The sequence below is a fragment of the Chamaea fasciata genome, unplaced genomic scaffold (genome assembly GCF_029207755.1).
Source record: "Chamaea fasciata isolate MVZ Bird 193981 ecotype frontalis unplaced genomic scaffold, bChaFas1.0.hap1 SCAF_3, whole genome shotgun sequence".
Taxonomy (NCBI): Eukaryota; Metazoa; Chordata; class Aves; order Passeriformes; family Sylviidae; genus Chamaea; species Chamaea fasciata.
Window position 1 is genome coordinate 95,242,062 of NW_027094088.1, and position 25,647 is coordinate 95,267,708.

At 35.9% G+C, this 25,647-nt stretch overlaps 1 protein-coding gene across 1 annotated transcript in view; it reads left to right on the forward strand.

The window, feature by feature from the left end:
• The window catches only part of SNTG2 (syntrophin gamma 2), a 219,053-nt gene that overhangs the window by 128,223 nt on the left and 65,183 nt on the right, over window positions 1-25,647 (forward strand). The window contains exons 7-9 of the mRNA XM_066179844.1: window positions 5,161-5,248; window positions 12,347-12,438; window positions 25,153-25,280. Coding sequence (XP_066035941.1) covers window positions 5,161-5,248; window positions 12,347-12,438; window positions 25,153-25,280 — 308 coding nt within the window. The remainder of the gene's footprint in view (window positions 1-5,160; window positions 5,249-12,346; window positions 12,439-25,152; window positions 25,281-25,647) is intronic.

Genomic DNA, 25,647 nt, shown 5'->3' on the forward strand with positions numbered 1-25,647 from the left:
CGAGTTTGTATAAACTCAACCAATTAATTATCATGTAGAAGGATTTCTAGATATATTTGAAGATTATGAACCTGCAGGGTTAAGATGTTCCAATTTCTTTGCTTGAAAAGGACTGCATTTGGGACAGAAATGTGTGCAATTCTGTGGCTACTGATTCCACTTTACCATATATGTTTCCAGTCACATGTAGTCAGGTATGTGTATCTGACTGTTGTGAGTTTTTGATACCTGAGACAATTCTTTCTTTCCGCAAGTAATACATAACAGTAGATAAGCAATAAAACGTACTGCTTGTTCTTTACTTTTGAGTTCTGTGGCTTTGAACTCTTTTTATTTATAGCATACTGATCACAGTTGAGGCTGACCTGCAATTCCAGAGAGAAATCCCCATAATGCTCTGATATTCTTGGGATTTTTTGAAAATGGCAAAGTTGCTATCTCAAGAATGGGTCTTCACACTTCAGGTAATAGTTATCCTTAAGCAAATTTATTTATGCTTCATTTGCTTCAGGGAACTGCTGAGTTGACTCAAAATTTATTTTCCAATGCACAGTATGTAACAGTGTCTTTCATATTCCAGATAGTTTTTGCAAGAATTGTTTACACAATGCTAATTACACTAGAGTGTGTAATTAAATAGAAAAAATAATGTACACAATGATGAAAAAAGGTTCAATAATTTCTTATTTTGTCCATAATGTCTGGTATTTATATCATACAGAAGCAGCATTATTTGTTTAAATTGATACTGGAGCTGTCTCTAAAAATTTATTTTTCTTTATTTATAGGCAGAAATTAGAGGAAAAGTGAGAATTGAGTAAACTAAGAGAAGTTGCAATTTAGTTTAAATCTGTGAAAATTTCCATAAGCTGCATTGATTGTCATTTTTCCTAGCAAATTTGTATAAATTGTTCAGAGACAAATGCTTGCTTGGTATTAGCCAGCTAAGCATTTAGAAAGAGATTATTGCTCACTGAATAGTGCAACGCTAGGGAAGAGAAGAATAAAAAGTATTTATTTGAAACCACTCCATATTTGACCGTTGGAAAAGAAACAAGTATCAAGAAATCATTGTTTCTTGAACTAGCTTAATTCTGCTTCACGGTCTTCCAATATGAATTGCAATCCAATTTTAATTTTAAAAACTATTTTAAAATACATTTTGTGTCTGTTGTTATTTTAAAGTCCTCTTGTACTGCGAGGTGTCCATTTGTACTGCAAGGTGTCCATTTATCACACATCTTACTTGCTTACTCATAGACATATAAGCACAATACCACAATTTTAGCCCTGTTTAAATGCTTTGAGCTGAAACTGCAAAGTGTCCTAAAGTGCCTCCAAGTATACTTTTGCCTAGGAGGCATTTTTAGTGTTAAATACTATTGTTCTTTCTGAAGATTGAAGAATTTTAAAAAAAAATAGTTTACTAGATTTCATTGGTTGGTTGGTTGGGTTTTTTTACTATTATGTGTTATGGTCTAATTCTTCATATATTTTACTATATCTTGGTTGCTTACCTGCTCTGTTGCAGGCTTGTACATAACCTTCTGTCCAGATACTTGTCAAGTCCAAGACTTGCGCTTCATGTGACTCTCAAGTGTTTTATTTTTGAAATGCTTGTACCTCAAGCTCAGGCGTTCATCAGGTTATTCACATCCTTCTGCTTCAGAATTTTTGCTTCAGACTTTTAGTCTGAGTTAGGTACTTAAATATTCTTCAACACATGCAAGAGAGATTACAGATAAGATTAATTTCATCTAACTTCATGTGTTTAAAGTTTAAGGTTATCATCCAGATTCTCTGTACGTAGAGATACATATCTGTGGATGAGGATTTCTTTGTATCCTAAGATCTTTACTGATTTTTAGAAAATCTATCAGCAAATACTTTAGAGCTGAATCTTTTAAATGGCCAAAATGAAATGATTTTACTTCTTCATTCAGAATAGATATTGGCTAAAGGGTCATATGGGTGAATTCATTCATCAAAAACATTCTGCCTTCCAATTTTAATTGCTGTTCTTAATAAGATAGAACCTGCTTCAAACAGCCAAAACCTTGTCTAAATCTCTGAGCAGTGTGAATATTTATGTTCAGGTATGATTGAGGATTTAGAACAAATCACAGTAAACACAAGGAACCAGAATTTAAAAAGAATGCACAGCAGCTATGCAGTGTGCCATTGGCTTCTCTGCTTAGAGGTATATAGTATTTCCCTGAATTGGGTGTTTACAGTAAAAATGAGACAACAAAGGTCATTAGATTTTCCTAAAATATGAGCCATATTTTTCTCTGCAGACTTTCTACTGTAGTTAGTTGAGATATACCCTATCTATATTTATAACATTGTGTCTATTCTTTTCTTGAGAAATGCGTGTGAGAAAGAGAAGTGTACTAAACCCTGGATTGATAAATGCACCCAGAGATATGTAAAACCTGAAAACTGGAGCCAGCATGAAAAGCAAGCATTTCAGCTGAAGCCCTTTTTTCCTTTGTATATGTGAACATGAGTAAGTGCATAAGCACACTCACACACAGAGTTAGCTTCACTAAATGCATTTAATCAACCTTAAAAAAGACCCCACCAAAACCCACTCACTTCTGCAATCCTCATTTTATATTATTGCTACAACAGTGTAACAGTGAATGTTACTCCAAAGGTACTGGATTTGTCTTTTTTGGACTTAGTGGACTTTTGCAAAAGCTTCAGCATCACAGAGCAGTACATTATTTAGCATTATTTAGTGACCTTCTGACTGTTAAGACCTTCTTGTGATCACTGAAATTGATTTAGTTTTGTTATTATTTGTGTGATTCAACATTCTGACCTCTTCAGGCACTACCCGAAGAATACTAAGTAGCTTCAGGAGAGTATGATACAGTGTGAATATCTTTTAAGGTAATACTGATGCTTGGAAATTTTAAACCAAATCATTAATATTAGAGTTTTTTCCTTTTCAAAATGTAATTTGAAATAAAAAATGAAATCTCATAGTCTGCAACAGTTTCTAGTCTGCTGTTTTGTTTTGTTCCAACAGTTTTTGGATTTATCTTTGTAAAATATGACTAACGTCTTCCAAAAGTACATTAGGCAATATGTCTGTCATGCTGTCTCCTCTCATCTCTTGACAAATGTAAATGTTTGTGTGCAAACATTCTTTGCTTAATTAAGAGGAAACATACTTGCTCTGTGTTTGCAAAAAGTCTATTTTTAATTTTAGAAATTAAAATTCTTTCTTGTTATTCCAAAGTTAAAATTAAAGTACTTCCCTTTTTTGGCAATTGTGAATAAAAAAGTGATCTCTCAGTATTAATTTTATTTGGTTTATATTTCTTCCTATTAGTTATATCAGGACAGTATCATGACTACATTTAAAATTTGTTGGTTTTGAAATTTTCTATTTAATTTTTCAAAACCCTCTTGTTTCTGTACTGATTGTAAACGAGAGTCAGCATTTTTAATAGATTTACCATGCAGTGAAAAGTAAAATGGTATTACAGCTACAGCAGCACTTGGTAACAGGATCTTGGTTTTTTTGCCAACTGTGACTTCTCCCTGGCCTGATACTTTATGACATTTTTAATTTGGAAAAAAATATATTGGGTGTCCTATCTTTGTAAGAGTACAGTGAGACTAGCAAAGCTATCAGTCATCTTCAGTGTTTATTGAGTAATAAATAACATCTAAACTAGGAAATAGGAAATTGCCTGCAGGAAATAAGGGGCAGAGGATTTCAGAAGACATAGTTTTCTTGCACCTTAGAATTTAAGAGACACTGGTTTGCTTTGCAGCCCTAACGTACTTTTGACCTTAGAGAAGCATGCAAAGTTTGTTACACTGTCATTCTTGTTTGCTCCTGTTGTGACCATCTTCAAATGGTTTAGTCAGAAATCAGTGATCATATTATTTTTCTCCACCATGTTTTTTCCCACAGTGAGACCTCAGGTTCTCTTACGGTCAGTCATCCACAAAAGCACAACATGCAGATTTCTGGGATTGAGTAGGTAGCACTGGGTGTTGTATTTTTTCATAGTAAATAATTTAAAAGCAGACTGAGCTGAGGGGGATGGAAGAAAAAGAAAAAGAAAAAAGTTTCTTCGTTTCCATCAGACATAAGCTTGATGTTTTTATGTAAGTGAAAACATCAGTCTCTGGTGTAAGAATTATTTTAGGTACACAAGTGGAAAAATTAAAATGTGTGAGGTAATCCTGCATCTCCTGATGTTGGCCAATGTGGCCTTGCGCTAAAACAGTGGTCTTAAACAACACAACCACCAGCTTCCTCCCAGTACCTTAAACCATTAAATGCATCTATATAAGTGAATTTGCTGCAGTTAGTTGTTTTCTGCTTGGTGGATGAATGCTCTGGTTGTGCACAGGTTAGAGGCCACAAGCTGTAGCATCCATTTCTGACAAACTGGATCAGGGATATGCAGACCCTGTGTATACAGGCCACATGCAAACCAAATGCAATACCTGTTTCCTGAGAGTCATGGATAAGAAACTGGGGAGTACCTCTGCCGTGTAGTAGAACTGAGTTCCATCAGAGATATTATTTACAGTTCTGCATTTAAAAAAACACTTTAGGTTGTAGGGTGCTATGCCTCAAAGTGGATTCTGATGGTTTAAAACATGTCTATATGTGTGTGTGTGTGTGTGTTCCCTTTTGGTTAACAAGTGCTTACAGACAATAGACACAAAACTCGAGACTGTATTTGAAACACAAAAGTGTGCTTATTTTGTTACCCAAATCAGTCAAACCAAATACATAAGATCAAGATGTGTATGATGTATTAATATATTTCCATTTGTCTTTCTGTTTGTATACAGACAAAATTAATGCATTATATCTAAATAAACACATATTTCCCTACTATCCTGTGTCAGCTTTATAAAATCAGTTAGGGGAAGCTGTATTCCATTGGTATGTAATGTCAGGTTACCCAGCAAATTATTTATTCATGTTGTTCCACTGGTCTTGCCTACATTTTTCTATTGTTGGTGTGGCTTGATCCTCAAGCTCTTCTACATACTAAGTCAGAAATGCTTACACTGAGTTTGTTTTAGATCAACAGGAATGTTGATTTCATTGTAAGTAGCCTGCTTTATATGACTGATGGTTCTTTGGTTTAAAGCAGTTGTTATTTGTCACACTGACAGGTACACCTACTGCGAAATGCTGGCGATGAAGTTACCATCACAGTTCAATACCTCAGGGAAGCTCCATCATTTTTAAAGCTCCCATTAGGTAAGAGGAAATTAGTGAATAGGAGTAATTTGTTTTCGTCTTTGTAGTATTCTTGTAATAAGCTGACAGTGACAGAAATAGAAATTCAATCCCTGAGTGCTTTACAGGAAGAAGTAGAAAATTGTCTGTCTACTTTACTGTTTAACATATAAGAATCAAATGCATACTACATTGCTGCTTATGTATAATTTATTCAAAATAAAACTGAAAAAAATCATTAAAATGCAGTACAGTCATGGGTGATAGCTGAAAGTTTTTCAATAGAAGCTTTGCCTGAACACAATAAAATAGTGTTTGCAAACATTTGAATCATACATTTACACTGAGAGGTACTTTGAGGATACTTATCAAACAAATGGATAACATTAATTATATATATTTCATAAATTACTTTGCTATTGTCAGCAGAATTATGTTGAAACAATTGAGTAGTTTAACAGTAGCAATACTTAAAAAGTGTATAAACAATACAGATCAGGGAAGTTTGGGGCTCTTTGTGTTAGCAGATAAAATATTCAAGTTGCACAGTTGTGATCAGTGTTGCAAAGAGAAAAGTGTTCATAATAAATCAGTTTATTTAATCAGATTAAATAATTTTGCACCAGTTTATTTTAACAGATTTTTTTCTCTCCAAAACAAGCAAAAAGTTTTGAAACGTGTCTTGTTCTTTGGATTTATTTAGATTTTTTTTTTATTTAAGTTGGGCTCAACTATGTACTTGGCTTTTCCTAATTTCAACAGACTCATAATTTAGAGCTTTTCATTAGAAGAGTGTCAATCATTTATTCTAGATTTTTAAACCTGTTGAAAGCCAACTTGATAGGCCTCTACTAAGATGAACTTTACATTTTATGGTAAAATGTTTCTTTCAGTGCTTACTGCTTATTGTTTTCATTTGAAAATAGATGGCCAGTGTTTCTTATAATGAATCTTCTGATTTGGTCTTCCTACTTTTCCTACTAGATCATCAGACAACTCTAAAATTATGTTGACAATGCCTTAGATAACTGTGTCCAAGCTTAAACATGATTTTAGCAAGCTAACCACCTTACCAGTAGTGTCTGTGTTGCTGGACATATTCATTTGTGACTATGACAGTCCTACTAGAACTTTTATCTCATCTTGTACACTGACATCACATGAACTGTATTGCCTGTCATTGATTAACCTTAGCTAAGAGCCAAACTCCCACCCAGACACTCTCTCACTCCCTGTTCTCAAACAGAACATGGTGGGAAAATAGAACAAAAAAGCTCTTGGGTCAAAAGAGATTAGGTATTAATTACCATCATGGCCAAAGCAGAGGCAACATGGGGAAACATAGATAAATGTATTGCCTATTAAAATCAATTCAGGCAATGAGAAACAAAGACAAATAAATTGTCCATCACCTTCTGCACTGATCTTGAGGTTTCTTTGATTTTTGTGTCACTCTTTTCCTTACTATTGTCTCTGTTCTTCTGCATTTTACCCTTTGTTAAATAGTTTTCAAGAGATGCTACTGGCTCAGTGGTAATGTGGGATCAGGCTGGAACTGTGTCTGGCACAGGGCAGCCCCAACCATTTCCCACTTCTGGAGACATCCCGCCCCATAAATCCTTGCCTGTAAGACCTAGTACACTCTCTACATGAGCTGCCACCTTCACAAGTATTTCATGTAGGTCCAGGAATATTGGTGCCCTCTTTGTACATCATGGGGAACTTGGCTTTCTCACCAAGAGATACTGCAGCATTCCTGTCTGGGAGGCTGAGATCATGGCACTGCTTCCATAAAGTGCTATTTCTGGAAAGAGAAAGCAGTGATCATCAGGCAGGACCTCTCCCCTCTCGATGTGACCAGTCAATACTAAAAGTATTTGGGGTCTGCCCCTGATTACTGTTATTCGAAGAAAACCTTTTCTGAAATAGGGAAGACGGTGCAATTTTTGACAAGCTGCCAGACTATCAAGGATCACAGCAGTGCTTCCAAAATGAGATATCTTGTGTACAAACTGCTTATTTTGGGCAGCTTATCAGACTTGATTCATTTATGCAGAGCATGAGGAAATTTTTGGCAAGCATTATACTACCCTGCCTAGTCCTATGCATGATCTGAGCCTTATACCACATGCTCAAAAAAAGAACTTGCTAGGTATGATCAGACATGTAAGGAACTTAAGAAATTATCCTACTCCTGAACTGAACCTGTACCTCCACCCATGCTTACATGTGCCTCTCTAGAATGTTCTGTGTAGCCATCCAATAGAGGCTGAAACCAAGGTCTGTGAGTCAAACGATCTTTGGTAAGTGGCTTGCTATAAATATTCATTCTTGTGGTGAGAAAATAAGCAAATAAGGTGGAGAAAATTATGGAAAATAGTTCTGTTTTAAGACAATAAATAAACTGGACTTCCAGAGAATAGTAATGGAGTTACAAAGAATAACACCCCATTTCAAGAAGAGCTTTTCATGAGTCCATGCCGCAGAAGAGAATTCCAGTCATGAAGCATCAATGACACATATAAAAAGCTAAGTACAAATTCCATTATGCAGTAAAAAAATTTCCAAAACACACTGCAGGCAGGATTTAAGTGCATATGTGTGTAGTTCTGAAGTATCTTGGCCTCTCTGGGTGTCCCAGAAGACTCAGGCACTTGGTCTCCTACCTTCCAGCATTTGATCAGACCAGCTGTTGTGCTGGCAGTTTTAGTGCTGTGGTATGTTCACTTCAACTGCAATCATAGTGTCTCTTCCCATTAACCCATGTCATCACTATGAGCAGATCATCAGGAGCAGCCTCTGCCTCCCCTGCCTCCTTCTCATATGTTTCCCTTCCATACACCATCTCATGTCATGGCAAAAGCACAAGATGTCATAACATGGAAATATCTACCTACAGATCTCACGACATTTTTCTATCTGTTTTACTCCTTCATTATTGCCAACAAAATTTACAGAGTTTGGCATGGATTTATTCATGGATACTGATTAAGTATCACTTAAGGATGAGACAAGAACTGCTTGTTTCTGTGTTTGGGGGCAGCCCCAGTCAAGGGTGATATACCAGTATTGATCCTTGTCTCCTTCACAGCTGTCTGGGACACTTAGCACTTACTAGATTATTAAAAGGCTGACCATAATAGTAAATGAAATAATTCCAACAGATATTCTCTGCTACAGTTATTTCTTTGATCAGCAATTTTATAAAATATTGCAGAATGTTTGGCAGAATTTTGCATAGGACAAATCATTATTTCTTGAAAAGCAATCAGGCCTGGATCAGAATTGTAATGGGCCAATAAGATCTGCTTCATTGGGTTGTATAGCTCCATGGCAAAGATGATTCCTCATCCCATGGCTGTGGCTTTCTCTAAGGTCTCTGTCAGCTAGAGAGAAGATAGATTTGTCTTTCTTGAAACGAAGAGGAGGAATTTTGGATTTTTGAGCTGCGTCAGAAAGTTAAAATTGACTATGAGGCTATTTTTTGGCCTGTTACAGAATAATTATGGCATTAAATCTTGGCTATTGTCATTAAGGATTCTCTGGATCTCAGTTCATTACCCTTCCCAGAGTTGAGCTGGGCTTGTAAAACCCATTTAAGTAAGATTCACTGCTGCTAGGAAAACTCTTCAGAACATTTTTCTGGTAAAACAGACCCTTTTCAATTTTTTTCTATTTGATAGTTATACCAAATGATCAGAACATTCTGAATTTGCAGAGCTTATGGTATATTAAAAATCAAGAGTGTTTCCTTTGATTTTAATGTCGTGGTTTTTCTGGAATGGACTTTTTGTCTTTTGGAGGTTGCCTACGCCATAATCAGCAAGTTCAAGATACGAGTTTTTATTTATGTGCAAGAGGTCTCCAGTATCCTTCAGCAATGTCAGTCATAAGACAAATTGTTGTTAACAATAAAGTCTTGCTGACTGTTTGCTGTACATTGCTCTGCTGTGTGTTTTGAGAGTTGTTTGTTATTTAGAGATTTAATGTCATTCACTGACTGAAATAAACAACCTCCTGTTGATGGAACTGTTGAGTTGTCCAGAATTTTAATAGAGACTTTTCTAGGTCTAGAAAGTATAAGGCTTTTAAAGTTAAAAATAAAATTTAGTCATTATTAAAATAAGTAGTAAAATATCTAATGTCTTAAATTGAAATATCTCGTTCATTTTGTCAAAAGTATTATAAAAGGATTTTTAAACAACTCCTACCTGTACCAGTGCAATTGCATTCTTGCATTAGGTTTAATGTCAGCTAACTTGGTGATTTCCTGAGTTACTGCTGGCTCTCCAGAATCATCTGTGGTCCTTACAAAGTTTATTTCCCTCACCCTCGAGTCCTGCCTGGTTTTTTTGTGCTACCCACAAGGGCATCTCAGTCACCTCTGTGAACTGCAGACTTATGTCCTTGCCATCTCTATGTCTCTGTCTAAGCCCCTTTTTATTTCACAGGGTATGTAATCAGTTGTTTGTTTGTTTGTTTGTTTTTCTCTGAATATGCTCAACTATTGCTCAGGTAAAGACCAGGCAGAGATCTTTTCCTCTCCCACAGGATCCTTGCTCACCCAACCTTCCCAAATGAACAAGAATGCCAAAGCTGAGAATAACCAAATTAAACAGGTGATGCCTATCATAGGGTACATTTGCATTTCTCTTAGGCTGATTGTCTTATGATTTGGATGGGATCACACATCGAGGCAGAAATGATTGCTGTGGAAACTTCACAATATAGCAAATGCCTCTTTTCATTGCATCAGTACCCAGCAGGATGCTGTAGCTCAGTTGGTCAGAGCATGGTGCTAGTAACACCAGGGTTGTGGGTTTGTTCCCTGTACAGGCCATTCACTTTGAGTTGGACTCAAAGATCCTTGTGTGTCTCTTCTAACTTGGAATACTCTGTGATTTCTGTGATTATGGATATGGAGTGAGGAGTTACCTGTAGCAGGTGTTTTGTTTAACATAAACATTTTGATAATCTTTCTTGAAGTAATGTTCCAGATTTTGGACTGGTACCTTACACTTGATTTGGAGTCTTATCTACTTAGGTAAGGGCTGCAGTAGCAGGTAGTATATGATCATACTGTGTTTTGTCCTAAGAACAGGGAGGAACAGCCCTGATTGCTCTAGGGCTGCGATGTGGGAAGGCAAACAGAGTTCCTTGGAGAGATGAGGACACTGCACCTTCCATGAAAGTAGCTGAGCATTTGCAGTGGGAACTTCTAAAATGCTGAATGAGGTCATGAAGGAGTAGTCCATGAGTAAGTGAAGCAGAAACGGCAGAGAAAAAACTAAAAGACTTGTGAACTTGTTTGCAGTCAAGTGATGGGGGTGGCATCGCCTGCGACAGGCTGTGTAGCTAGGAATACACAGAAAATAGAAGAAAGCTGCTGAAAAGTAAATCTGCTGGGGCACTAGGAGAGGAGGGAAATTTCTTTCTTAACCTTTTATTCCTAGCTTTCCCATGTGATGGATTTAAGTTTTCTCTACTTAAAGATAGTCAATTAATTATTTTAATATAGTATTCTGTGTTATGGTAAAGCCTGGATTTAAAGATTTGTAAATACCTGAACTCATGTCTGTTGGTATTCTCAAATTGCTGAATAGGTGGGATAATTCCACTTTCAGAATCTGATTGATTCATGAACCTGTGATAGTTGTCTACTGCTGGAGACAGATTTCCCAGCAAGCAGCCTGTTCAGCAGAGACTTTAATGCCAAGTTTTTGGGTTTTTTGGGTTTTTTTGTTTGTTTGTTTGGGTTTTTGGGGGGGTTGTTTGTTTGTTTGTTTTTAATTAAAAGAATTAGAAATTTTCTTCTGTTCCATCAAGTGGTAGTTGTCTACGACTATGAAGAAAAATTTTTGTGGCTGCTGTACATATATAGGAACTACAAAATGTTGTAGTTACTAGAATTGGTGCTTGGTTCAGACCCATAGAAGCAAAGCATAATGACTCCTTCTGCTGACAGGACCTAATACTGTACAGAAAGGACTGCAAACAAAAACATGCTGAAACTCCAGAATTCAGGCTATAATTCTGAGACCTCAGCATTGAACTGGCAGGTCTGTAATGGAGAAAATGGCTTTACTTGAATTAAGTTCCATTTTGCTAAATCTCCCAGATATATGGAAAAGATACATACAAAAATATATTACTAAGAATGGCTTTTTGACTTCTGTGTTGTTAGACATGACAGACTTATTAATGTGAGATGATTTACAGGCAATTTCAGGTGAATTCTTCAGATGGATAAATGAGTTTTCAGTGATGATGAATGATCAATTGCTGTGCAATTGATTTTATGTGCATTATTGATACCAAGTGCTCTTTGACACTAATTGTATATCATTAGTGCTATTTGTTAACATCTTACATTTAAGCAGAAATTGCACAATAATGTGATTTTGTGCTGTTTCCATTATTATGTGTTCCAAAAGTATTAAGCTTTCCTGGAGCCACTTTTAACTACTAAAGCAGGATGATGATGCATAACTGCTAGAAGGAGAGATATTTGAAGACTATGACTGTGTAGTCTTAGCATAGTGATATAGTATCAGCAATTCAGGGTGATTGTTTACTTTCAATTTCTGAATTTGAGAAGGAACGTCTTTCTTAAAACTAATTGCATTTTAAGGAAAATATATATCCAATAATAAAGTGTATGTACGTGTCCAGTTTGTACTTGCCTGAGAGATTCCTATTATCTTTGTTTATGGCTACAGTCCGTGGTTATGCTCTAAGGTGAGACTTCCAAGACTTAGAGAAAATTCATCTTTAAATTATTAAATGCATTTTGTGTAACTGAACTTGTTACTTGGTTTTGAATATCTCATTCTCAGCGAGAAAAGGTTTAATCCTGTGAAGAGTTAGGCATGCAAGTAGTTCCCATGAGCACAGCCCCTCTCAGATGACATCTAGATGCCTTTTTTTTTTCTAGAATTAAGTAAATTAAGTATAGCATATGGATATTTAATTGCCTATCTTTCTAAAATACAAGTAGTATTTATGTCTTGGTTTGGTGAATTATATTAAAAATTCTTCCTGTGTTTTACAGCTGGAATAGATATTGTCTGATATATACAAATATTTTTAACATCAGCAGTTGCTTGATCTGATTTCCAGGTTCCCCGGGACCATCCAGTGATCACAGCAGTGGAACTTCATCACCTCTCTTTGACAGTGGCTTACATTTAAATGGAAACTCAACTAACACGGTATGCAAATGAATAATAAAAGCATGGTGGATATAAGCTCTGTAAGTTCTTTTCACATTTTGACCTTCAAAATGCTAAACCACCCTGGTTTTGTTCTTGTTGTTGTTTGCTTTGATTGATTCTTAAGTGCTTATACAGTAAAATTCTGTACTTTACAAAGTCCTCAACACATGGCCCTGAACTGCTAGGTTTTTTCTCTGAGACAGCTCAGAAGCTTGGAAGAGTGAACACAGTCAGATTTAATCATTATTTAGACATGAATTCATGTGAAGTTTTGTCATACTTTGTTGAATTGTAGCATTATACTTTTGAATTTCATCCAGCTGGAGATGCTGAAATGCAGGTGGAATTAAGAAAAGAATGTAAAGTTGAATTCTTGAAGCAAACTTTTTTAATAGAAAAAATAGGGAGAAAAAGAGAAAGAAATAAAAGAGAAAAAAGGTCTCTTTCTTTAACCCAGAGGATATTCAGCTCTTTTTTCTGCATTGAAGAACTGCGTTTAAATTAATTGCAGCATTATGGGGAAAGAAAAGAAGTTCATTTCTCCAGGAGAATGGTAGTCACCAAAGAAGATAGGATGCCTTAGTAAGCAACAGTGCTGTCCTTTTAGTAATGAAGATTGAAGATGTAAATACTAGCTGTGCAAGGATGTGGACCTTCATGCTCAAAACCAGTTTGACACCTAACAAATCTCAGCTCTAGTCTATCTACTGGAATTAAATTATACAGAAAGAATACCCACTGAATGGACAAAAGGCTTCTCCTTTGTTTTTTTCCTTTTCTTCTCAGATAATGATACCATATTCTGATGCTGAGAGTACTTCTCTCAAGCTTTGCACTTCTTTGAGCACCGTCTCTCTATACTACTCCTTAAAGCTTGTTTTCATCTGCTAAAAATATATTCATAAATGATAATATAAAGGCATCATTTACCATAGGTAAATAAATAGAAATATGCTTTTCTGTGCTGATACCTGTACCTTAGTGTTTGGTGTCCAAACTGGTCATAGATACAAAACATTTCATGTTTATTTGTTTGCAGTAATCCAGATGATTAATACCTTTAACTGCCTTGTACTGTTGTATTACTAAAGAATCCAAACCTCAGGGTTCAGCAGTCTGCAATGTCTGTCTGCCAGGTTCTCTCCAGGCAAAGTCCTTTCTGCAAAGAGCTTACGTTATAAGGGAAGGGCTATGATTGCATGAGTGCATTGCATTAGCACATTTTAGTAAATGAGTACCTACTAAGTGCTAGAATGAGTGCGTTGTGATAATTTTTAATAATCATTATGACTACTTTGGGAATTGCCCACTTTGAACTTATAAAAATACAAATTGATGGCTGGAGTTTTGCAGACTTGTAACAGAGTAATTTAGAGTTAGTTGCCAAGATAGCACACTAAAGACTGGGTATAGACTTGAAATATACACGGACAAACAGAAATTTAAAAAGGTTTAATAGGAAGGTACGAGGTTGATTTTATACACCACTTAATTTTTCTGAAACCTGACATAAACTCACATGGAGAGCTGTGTATACAACAGACACTGTGACCTAGCAGTGGAATAAACAGGACAATCTACATCATAGATCATAAAAGTAATGATCTCCCTTCACAGAAAATGAAAGTTAAAATTGCTAGAAACTTATTGTGAAATTCAAAAGCAAGGGTCGAAGTATTTTGAGCAGGATTGACTGGATTTTGAGATGATGCACTGTATGGTCAAACTTTTCTCAGACTAAGCTCTTAGTGTAACTGAACTGTGATCATATCTTGAAAAGTGATTATGAATTTGTTTCAACTAGCATTTAGTGAGTGCTTCTATTTTATTCAATTAAATATTTTCAGTTTTATGGTAAAGTAAAAGCAGAATGGACATTTCCTGTAATTCTGTTGCCTAATAAGGCTAATGATATTTGAATCCTGTTTTTACATTACCCTTGTAGGGGAGATCTGACTCACTTTGAACATCTTGCAAGTTTGTATTGCGGTTTACCTTCTTAACCACGCTCAGGCCCATGCCAAAATAGACAATGCACCTGTATTCATGAGTGGAAATTCTATTCCAAAAAGCACATCATGCAAAGGAAAAGACAGGAATGAGAGCTAAGGAATTACTGTTACACCAGTTTTACCAAGCTGGCATTTTGGATGTCTTCAGAAAAGCAATACTGAGTCACTACAGCTGACTTGTATCATAGAGGCAGTAGTTTAGCCATCTTAGCAGCAAGCTCTTTCTGCCTAATATGGTTGTATTATTTTCAGTTCTGGTGCTGTTTTGCCTCTTTAGACCTACCTCTGTCACCTCTGCTGTGAAGTATCTGTTGTATGTGATGTGATACCATCTTCAGGTTTTATACACACTTTTTATCATATCAGAGCAGTTTTCAGTACCAGTACAGCACTTTAATGGGGTTCTCTGAAACCCAGAGAAAGGAGAAGAAGTGCTCTCTTCACACCTAATTATTTTGAGCTTGGGCACTGTGACAAATGCTACAGAGATTGACAGTGGCAGTTACATTCATCTGTACCTTATAAGTGGTTTATTGAACACAATGTAAACTTCCAGAGGGGAACATGAAACATACAAAGGAGGTGGTCTCAAGACTACCAAGTACTGGTTGTTTACCTGGAGAGTTCTAACTCTAAAACAATGAAGAAAGTGTTTTAGAGGTATGTTACTAGATGTCTAAATACCCTAGAGATCCAGGCCAGCTCCCTGGAGAAATTAATAGTGGGAAAAAATACTGTAAATAGAACAAATTACTGTTTAAGACACCATGGGATAATAGGACAGTTACAATGCAAAGGTGTAGGAGAAGGGAAATCCAGGTGACCTTACCCCTGATAAGTAACAGCTGTGTTAATTACCCAATGCAGTCTGGCCCTGATGGCTGATAGCTATATCCTATCAAGGTAAGTGTGATAGAAGGTAGTGGCTTAGTTGGTGAGGGGAGGATCATGAGGGAGGAGGAACCTTGAGGAAGTGGGAATGGGAGAGTGTTGAAGAAGAAGGAGCCTGGGGAGAGAGAATTGCTACTGTGAGATCATTCTGGGTCAGCAGTTAGAGCCTGTTGTTGGAACCTGCATAGTCATAGTCTACCTTGGTAAAAGCCTGCACTCAAATTCTGCAAACTATTCCCTGCAGTCACAGTTTAGCAGGAAATAACCTGCAGTCAGAGGCTGCAAGGGAAACCTAAAGTAGGAGCTTGCTGCAGCCAGGGTTAGTGAATAGTTGGAGTCAGGATGGCTAAGCTGTAAAGAGGAATAAACCAGGACCCTTTTCATGCTGTGATAAACAAGAAGTCTGTGTCTCAGCTCATTTCTACCCACTAATGAGAAACCTGCTGCAACACAAAGGCAGAATATACTAGGTTTTCATTTGTTTGAGATTCCAGCTTCCTGGAATTGTGTAAAAGTAATGTTCTAACAAGTGAAGTGAGACGAGTAAATTGTTATTTTCTGTATGTTCATGTAATTTAAAAACTATTAGTTTAATTTTTGATAGTGTATGTTAAGTTTAGTTGGTTAGATGAAGCTAAGCAGGCGCTTACATTTTTCTAAATTGCTTTAAAATATTTTTTCCTTGATGCTAAATTAAAGTTTTTCTTTAAAGAAGACATGCCTACTTCATCATCAAGTTTTTAAAAAAGAAAAAAGTACAAATGCTCAGCCCTTGATGGGAACAGTGGAATGCCATATTTTTAATGTCTATAGCTGTTTTAGTTCCAGAGTGAATGATACAACTCCATCCCAAGCGCTAAACAGCAAAAAGGGAAGAGGATTCAAGACAGGGAGCTGGACTCACTTGTTCTGAGAGTAAAATCCATTCTGATGGATACTTTAGGAGAATGTATGACCAGAATATTGAATTGAGGTTGAATGGATGCCCTACGGATGAAAGCTTCAATACTTTTGCTTTTTTTAATATTTCTTTAGTGTTTTCCATTTTAGCACAAACACACTACTGACCATTCTTAAAGTTTATCTTATTCTTCTGGTTTTTTTTTATTCTGTACCTTGCTTTAAGAAGAGAAACTTCAGGATTTCAGTTTAATATCTTTTTTATTAGAATGAATTCACATGTGATACTGATTGCCTCTGCCAACCCTTGATCTGAAAATCCATGATTTTCTTATGGAGTATTAAAAAGAGATAAATTTGAATTGACTTCCAGTTCACAATGTATTATTTGGCAATGTAAATTCATAAAATGATTAACATAATAAATACAAAAAATATCTCACTTAGAGGTACAAAGTGGTTACTCTCATGAAAGTTATCATCACCATGTCTTCCATAGTTTGCTGAAGAGAAAGGTAAAACAGATGAACACAGCCAGCTGCACTTAAATAGTTTGGACTGCTGTTGTGTTGAAGACCTTTATGAAATGAGATAAACACACCACAAGTAAGTTTTTCTCAACTAAAAAAATATGAAAATTAATAAAATTTTTCCACCTCACTGAAAAATAATCCAGATTTTCTGTTTCTGATTATACCTCTCAGAAATCATAGCAGTAGAAGGTGGAAGAAAATTTTAAATAACACCTTCCTACTTCACTACAATGGAATTGTAAGAAAAATCTTTTGGATTAGAATGTTTATTTAGACTTGGCTGTACAGAAATGCTGTGTTTTTCTAATTGGGATTAGAGTTGATTGGGGCTTTTGCTATGACAATAGTGACTCATTTGTCATTCAATAATGAAACGAATACAAGGTATCTTTAAAAGTCTTATCCTTTACTTTTATTAACTCCCACAGTCACTGCTAATCCTTTCAGCAGTGTTATTTCTTCTTGTATTTAACATTTGATCGACCAGGTTGATCATTTCTTCTGCCCAGAAATTTCCCATTTTGTTACGTATGTGGTTTTAGTTTTTAGGCCCTTGCATGTGAATACATTGTTTTTTACAGTTCTTGTGAATTGTCTCAGTTTGAGTTTGCAACAGTAGCAACAAAAAGAAAAATCTTTCTAAATTTGATGTTAGCATAGATGAGCCCTGGCAGTTCAGGTACATGAGTATGTGGCTTAAAGAGAAAACTGATAGTAAAATTGAGGTAACAAGTTCTCCCACTAAGTTTCATCCGTTGTTTTTTTTTTTTTTTTTCCATAAGCTCCAGCAACAAATTGACACTGATCTCAGAGAGAGTACAAGAGTCAAGGCTCAGATTTATCCTGAGGGGTGTGCAGACTCTATGAAGTTCAAAGACTTCCCCTAACCTTGAGCTAATTTTTCTAAGCAAGGACAGCATGCCCCATTTGGGGATATAAAAGGCTGCCAAAAGCTGTGTCTGACAGCTGAAGTTTGGGTACACTTGCATTTGTAGTGTAAAACCATAACAATTTCAGCATTGTATCTTTTCCTTATATACATTTAATGTTGGGTTTTAATTTCTGACAACTATTGTAGTTTTTGAGGAGTCATAATTACTTTCTACTTTTTGTGCTGAGATTTAATATAAACTACTCTGGCCCCTGTCCCCTACCCCCAAAGGAAGAATATATCTGGAAAGGTGTTCCAGGCAAGGTTGTTGAGGTTACGCAGAAACCAATTACATACTAGCTCAAGGGAAACAAATTAAAGAAAAAGGTGCTAGATTCTGACAAATAGTCCATATGTATTCTCTAAAAATATCTTACTCAGGCTTGTACTCCATTAGTTCATTAAAAAAATAGCACCTAGTTTTGCTAAATGTATTAGTACCTAGCAACACAGATGTAATGAAATATTCATTAATATTTCCATTTTAAATCACCTCTAGAGAAATTTATATAATTGAAAGGGTTTAAATTTGCTCCTCACTGGTAGAATAGTAATCCAATTGATTTAAATGCATAGCTATTGCAGTAAATAAGGCAGTGCAAGTGCCTAACATGAACTGCTATACAGGCTCTATGTAAGCATCATATATAGGTGCTCAGTATGTGTAAACTCATGTATTAGTTAAAAAGAATTAAATGTCTTACTAAGCAATCATTATATTTCAAAAGCATGTATCTGATGCAGCATTAGAATTAAAAGTGTTTATTTTCTGTGATAGGAAAGGGGGAATTTTTCACATGCTTTTTCCTCTTCCTCCCATTTAATTAAACATCTGTCAATTAAAATATTGTAGATAGAGCTGTGTAATTAAAAGGTGCTGCTTTCAGTGAATTTTGAAGACATCATATTACAAGTCCAAATTGTTACTTCACCTGAAAGAGCGTGTTTCCTCTAAAGAAGCCTTTATCTATTAAATGATTCAGTGATGCATACTTTACCAGATAATTAATGTCTTCTTAAAACTGTCACAGAATTGCGCACCTGCATCTAAGAATTCTATTAAAAATAAATAAATGCAGACCCTCTTCTGAATTCATGCTGCATCAAAGGAATGCACAGGTATTTTGATATCATAATTAAATCCCTCTAAATTCTCAGACAAGTTGAAAGCTCTGACTCCTATTTACAGTAGATATCACCATAATTTGTTTTGTTGGCTGGGCATCACAAGTTTCATTCATGTCTCTACTCCTGGCTAAAGATTTGGTATTTGTGTTGCTCAACTATTAAAGCAAGCTAATGTGAGACTCTTTTACTGCTAAATGGAGCAGTCATGTTTTTTATCCAATCAACATAAAGCCCCTGCTTCTTTCTGTCTGTCCCTGTACTAAGTATTAGTAAATGCTCAGCCATACATAAGTCAGATCAGTTCACTGATACACTGAAAATTAACCTACCTATATATATATATCTATATATACATACATTTCAATCACAGACCAGACTAAAAGCTGTAGGGAGAGCACATCCAATTCACTCTGAGTTGAATGTTGCTGGGTGTTGTTGCAAGAAATTATCTAACTCTAATTCTCTTTTTTCAGAATAAATGTAAGACAAACCTGTCTATTTGAAAAGCATGTTATATTGAAGGCTTTTTTTTTGAGCATGCTGAAACATTTTTAGGAATGGAGCTTTGACAAAACATATTCCAGTTGGCATCAAAAAGATGCATGAAAGCTAGTATTTTCTAATCTAAGAGATTTTCATGAAATCCACTGAAACTTAATGGCCAATGTTTTCAATTATAGCTTAAGGCAATGAAGTTATGCCGAGCTATTTTAGCATTTCAGAGTTTAAGGCATGTCTTGAAGACACTCTTAGTCATATGATTTAGTTTTAGGTAGTCCTGTGAGGAGCAGGGATTTGGGCTCAGTGATCCCGGTGGATCCCTTTCAACTTGTGATACCCTATGGTTTTGTGTTTCTATAATTTAATCCACAGAGTTGTTTTCACAAGGAAAATATATCAATATATAGATATTGAATATATTAATGTTGCTACCATTTTCATGTACATATTTTACAGAGAGTTTTTTTATATTCTTTTCAGAAATTCTCAGCAATGCTCACTAAAATGCAAACAGCAAAAATTACTTTCAGAAATAACAGCATCATCATTATAATCTCTTTTTGAACCAGTGTCAACAAAGACAGTAATCAAGATTAGTCATACCTCTTACTTGTGCTTTATAGAAATATATGTTTATGAAAGAGGATCAGGGCTTTAATGATGCACTTTGAAATATGAAGTCCTCTAAAGCAGAGAATGGATAAATTCCAAATTTTAAGTAAAAGGTCTTTTTTTTTTCCTAGTGGATATCATTCTTGATTCTTATTTCATAAAATGGTACAATCATAAACACATTTAGGTTAGAAATAACCTCTGTGATCATCAAATCCAACGTTAGTTTAATTAAGAAGGCTCCAGCACCAAACCATGTCTCTAGGTGTCCTGTTTATATACCTTTTAAATATCTCCAAGAACAATAACTCAACCCTTTAAGACTGTTCCGATGCATGACAACCCTTTCTGTGAAGAAGTTTTCCCTAATATCCAACCTAAACCTCTCCTGGTGGAACTGAGGCCATTTCCTCTTGTTCTACCACTTGTTATTTGAGAGAAGAGACCAACCTATACTTGACTACAACCTCCTTTCAGGTAGCTGTAGAGCGCAAAAAGGACCCTTAGAGCTGCCTTTTCTCCAGCCATTGGCCTTCTTAGCCACCTGGGCACACCCTGGTCCTTTTCCACCTCTCCAGGGACTCTACCCCCAGCCTGTGCCACTGCAGGGGATCATTGTAACCCATGTGGACAACCTGGCACTTGGCCTAGCTGAAGCTCCTACAGTGGATAAAGTCTGTCCAGATCCCTCTGCAGATCCTTCTACCCTCCAGCAGATCAACACTCCCACCCTGCTTGGTGTCCTCTGCAAACTGACTGAAGGTGCACTTGGTTCTCTCCTCCAGATCACCATTAAAAATGTTAAACAGGACTGGCCCAAATACTGAGCTCTGTGGATCACAACTTGTGACTGGCTCCCAGCTGGATGTAACTCCATTCACCAGCACTCTCTGTGCCTCTCACAAGACAGACAGGTGCACCCATCACTGGGTAAAAGCCAAGCTATGAGCTGCCAGCTTTCCTAAGAGAATGCTGTGGGAGGCAGTAACAAAAGCTTTACTGAAGTCCAGGTAGATAACATGCACAGCCTTTCCCTCATGCACTAGGTCTTGTAATAGAAGATAAGGCTGGTCAAGCAAAAATTGCCTTTCATAAAGGCATGCTGGTTGTCCTGCATGTGCCACATGATGGCACTCAGAATGGTTGCTGGTCAAAGCTCCACGCAGCCTGGCCTTGGATACTTCCAAAGATAGGGCAGCATTTGCCTTTCTGCAAAGCAGACACTGTAATATGAGATTAAAAGTACATTTAAAACCAAGCTTAATTATGCTGAGTAATGTGACCCTGAGTATTTCTGATTCCAAGTGAATTAACCCACCTTCAGCCCTCCTGAAGCCCACGTTTAATGAAAAAGCTGTATCAACCTAAAATCACTGTGGCTGCTTTCAAGGTAGGGCCCTACCACTAACTGGAAATTAAATTACTAGAGTGGGTTCAGAAAGACTTTCTTCTGATGACATGATATTTTTCTTGCAGAGATTTAAAATCAATGACAGTTTAAAAGAAGTTTAAAATAACTGAGTTTCCAAAACTCTGCAAGTTATCCATCATAAAAAGATGGAAAATTGTCAGTCCCAGCCAGCTGATCCCAGCCAAGGATCTTTTCCTTTCCTTCCTATGTTCTTAGTGGAAACTTAATTATAGAGACATGTCTGATTACATCTCCCCATAAGTGGAGGGCTTTCTGGACTTTTTCTACTTCTTGGAAGATTTTTTGGTTGCACCATAATGAGTTGTTATATAGTTGTTTAAGAAAGCACTAAAGCACTTGCCTACAGTGTCATTCATAGGTCAGTGATTGCTAATGGGATACAGGGTCAGACCCTCCTCCAGGTCAACAGTACACAGTTGTCCCAGGTAGGTAGTGATTATGTGTCATTAAAACTTGATGCTTGTTCACTGTTCTATCAAAAATGAGATTTTTTTTGTTCAATCCATTTCTTAATGTGCAGGTGTTACAAGAAAATTGGCATTAATTGGCAACATTGTTGGTGACCTCAGCAGAAAACTGAAGGTATAAAATGACTGAGAGCATAAAAACTGTGATTACAGAGATGATCTCTATTTTAATGCTGTGGAGGAAGTTTCCAAGATGAGCAGCAGATGGCCTTGAAGGTCAGGTCAACCAGCTCACTACACTGGGTCAGACCAAAGAACCACCCAGCCAAAAACTTGTTCCCAGAAGATGCCCTCAATAGAATGCAAGAACAGAGGAAATATGTGCAGTCATTTCTAGGGAATATTTCCTGCACCTCCGGTGACTTCTGACATAGGTGCTTCCTGAACCAGTTTATTATATAGACTAACACATTCATTCTCTGTTTTTATCCTACTGTCTTTTACTTATGATTAATATCCCTGCTTCTTATGTGCAAATGGCAAGTGAACCACTGTTTCTTAACCCCTTTCTCTCTTATTTTTTTCATGTACCTCAGGCATACAATTCCCTCAGCAGTTTCTTTTCCAGGCCAATGAATCTTTGTTAACTTAATTGTTCAAAAACAATTCTTTTAAATATCTAAATTTCAAGATCTAAATTTTGAGTGGTAATCAGCTGTTCATGTCCCATTACAATGTGGGGAAAGTTAATATTGTTTTCCTTCATGTGCATTGCTATACATTGATTTACTATATTTTTAGCAGGTCTTTTATCTCTCACTCAGTATAATGAACTTCTTCCACAGCTCTTTCTCTTGTTGTTTTTTGTTTTGTTTTGTTTTGTTTTTAATTGCTTCCTTCTCAGTTTCTTACTTTTATCCATGTGCTTTGAAGAGTATATATCAAGGAGTCTCAGACTGAGTTGTCATTGGATTATAGGTTAAATAGAACAAAATGAGATGCTGGTCCTATGAAAGTATTTTGTTTCTATGCAACAGTCTTATGCCCTGGTTGTCCTTAAGAAGATGAAGAGGGGTAATTCCAACTTTATGCTCTATCGTAAACTGATTATTTGAATATGAGTTCACAAGAAATACATATTTGAAACTTAGACTAGTTTGACCCCTTCATATCCTTTTGCTGTTCTTTCATTAATGTTCAGATCATGCAGTAGAGTTTCAGCAGATATAAGTAGTTCGGAACTGTGGGAAAAAAATAATTACTCCTTCTAGTGTATTTTTCAAATATCAAATCTTTGGAATTGTCTGGGAAAGACCCATTTGCTTTAGGAGTTTACAGCAGTTTTAACAGTTTAGCATTTTGGTATGAATATTTCTATGCTGCAGTTTCATAGCTTTGGGATTAATAGATTTTTGGCCAAGAGATGTTGGCCATTTTTCCCCCTTCAATTCACTAACCTAATGAATAGCTGTGATGTACATTTTCTAAAATTCTAACTTTTACTGACATTGAGAAACTTTTTCTTCACACTGATACCCTACTGAAGCATTTGATTGAAGTGTAAGGGACTCAAATGGAAACATTTAATTGCCTATGTGACCTACTAATATTTTTGCTGCCAGATGCTCTTAAATTACCTAGAATATTGGAGAAGATTGTTCAATAACCTGATAAAAGAAGTAAAGCTAATAGTTCATAAGAAAAAGATTTTTTTATGTTTAAATTATATATTTAAATATATGTCTAGAGGTTTTCTTCATCTTGAGAGTTTAGAGGGGCGGAACAATAGATGGTGTTGTTGCAGGAATTTTTATATTCTTTTGTTTTCCATTCTTGGATTTAAATTCAGTGTTCATAATCAAGTATTTATATTTGACTGCAAGAAGCTGCCTTCTGTTTTATTCCTAGACATTTTGATTTCAAGACAGTGTTAGATTATGTTGATCCTTTTCAACTTCAGATTGTATGGGGTTCTGTCAATTATTTTAGTTTGTGCAGAATTCTGTAATATGTGTCAGATTCTTCATTGTGATATTGATAAATTTATTCTAGATTTTAAAGGCATCTTAGCCTTTTGTGCCTAATTTTATACAACAAAATTAGTCTGTGGACTTGATTATGAAATACTCATACTGAAAAAACACCAGGACATCTCAGTCAAATGAAAGCTGTATGGTTCCAGGTATAACAAATGCTCTAAATGAAATTCCTGCCCCCATAAGGATTGCTGTCTAAAACTTTCCTTAGTGTTGCCAACTCTAGCAATTTCATTACTAATTTTTCATTTACAAGGAAGTTGTACTTCAGTCATTAAGACTCAGTCCTCCTGTTAGCTTGTGAAACTCACTGTTTTGATTTATTTAAAGAAGTAAATAGAAAGATCAGCCCTTGTTGACTGTAAGAAGGAGCTTTAGGGGGGAAAATAATCCTAAATCCTTATGAGCAAGAAAAAGAAACAGACAATTCCCAGAATGATTTTTATTTTGAGTAAGTTTTATGGCTTTTGAACACCTTGGCAGAACAAAACTGGATTTGAGTCATTCTGCCGTTTCTCTGCTTTCATAAATACTTCTTGGTGCTTATTTATAGCTCATATAAAAATAACTAACTTTCAACTCTGTTCTCTACTGGAAAGTTCTCCGCACATGGTGGGATAAAAGATTTTGGTTCAAAAACAGCACAAACACCTATCTTTGACCTAAATATGTATGTCTGTGAATCTTTCTCAGCCACCCTTGTGTAAATTTTACTGCTGTCTTTATAAATGAGTGAAATGCTCAACTCTTGCCTTTCTAGTAGAGGTATTTGAAGAAAGAATTCAAAGATAAAATTTTTCAAAAGTCATCCATCTATAGTGTGATAAAACAGGAATCAGAATTTTAAATCTAGTGTTAATAGCTTTAGCTGTTACTGGTGTAATAGCTAAAAGTCCCAATGCACAAATACATTTTCCAGTGTAGTATTTAATTAGGATATTATTTATACCCTTTTCTCTGATGATGGAAGCATGCAGAGGAGTTGTACAGAACAAATTAATTTAAACTACAAATGTATATTATGTTACTTTTAGAAAAAAAATCATGGCATTTATGACTGAAAACTCTTTCCTTTCTAGTATCAGCTATTAATAGTAGCAAAAATTTAGATATGTTTAATTTTAAAGTAATGCTGAAATTGCATCAAGAGTAAAATATCAAGATGGGTAGCGTATGGGTTTTCATTTCTCTACCCCAACCTGAATTTCTTGAATACTTTTATTGTAATGATTATTCACTTCTGAGACAGAGGCAAAGATGTATATTCATGGGATTTTCACTCTATGGTTTTATAAGCTCTCCTACTGTTTCTCATTTATTCTGCACAGGCTCCATCTTCACCTTCTTCACCCATAGCTAATGAACCAAAATACGAGAAGCGCTGGCTAGACACCTTATCAATTCCTCTGTCGATGGCTCGAATCTCGAGGTACAAAACCGGAACAGATAAATTAAGGTTTGTAATCTAAACGGGGAAGCGCTGGGTTAGTTAGCAGTACATAGTATTTTGCTGTGGGTTGTTTGCTTTATAAGAATTGAGTGGAGATTTGAAATTCTTCTTATTAAAAACTGTGCAGTTCATCTTCTCCTAAGATTGATGCTATGCATGGTGATTGCCAAAGATAAGATAAAGCTCCAACAAATATTTTTCTATAATCTGTTGTACCTTGGGAATTCAGTCAACATCAGCAGCTAGTACAGAGGTTAATCCTGGTTTTATGTGAATTAATTTTGAAGTTACTGCATTTCCTTCTGTATCGTTAATGGGATACTTCTATATTCCCCAATTCTATTATTGTCAATTAACTCTCCTTTTTCATTAT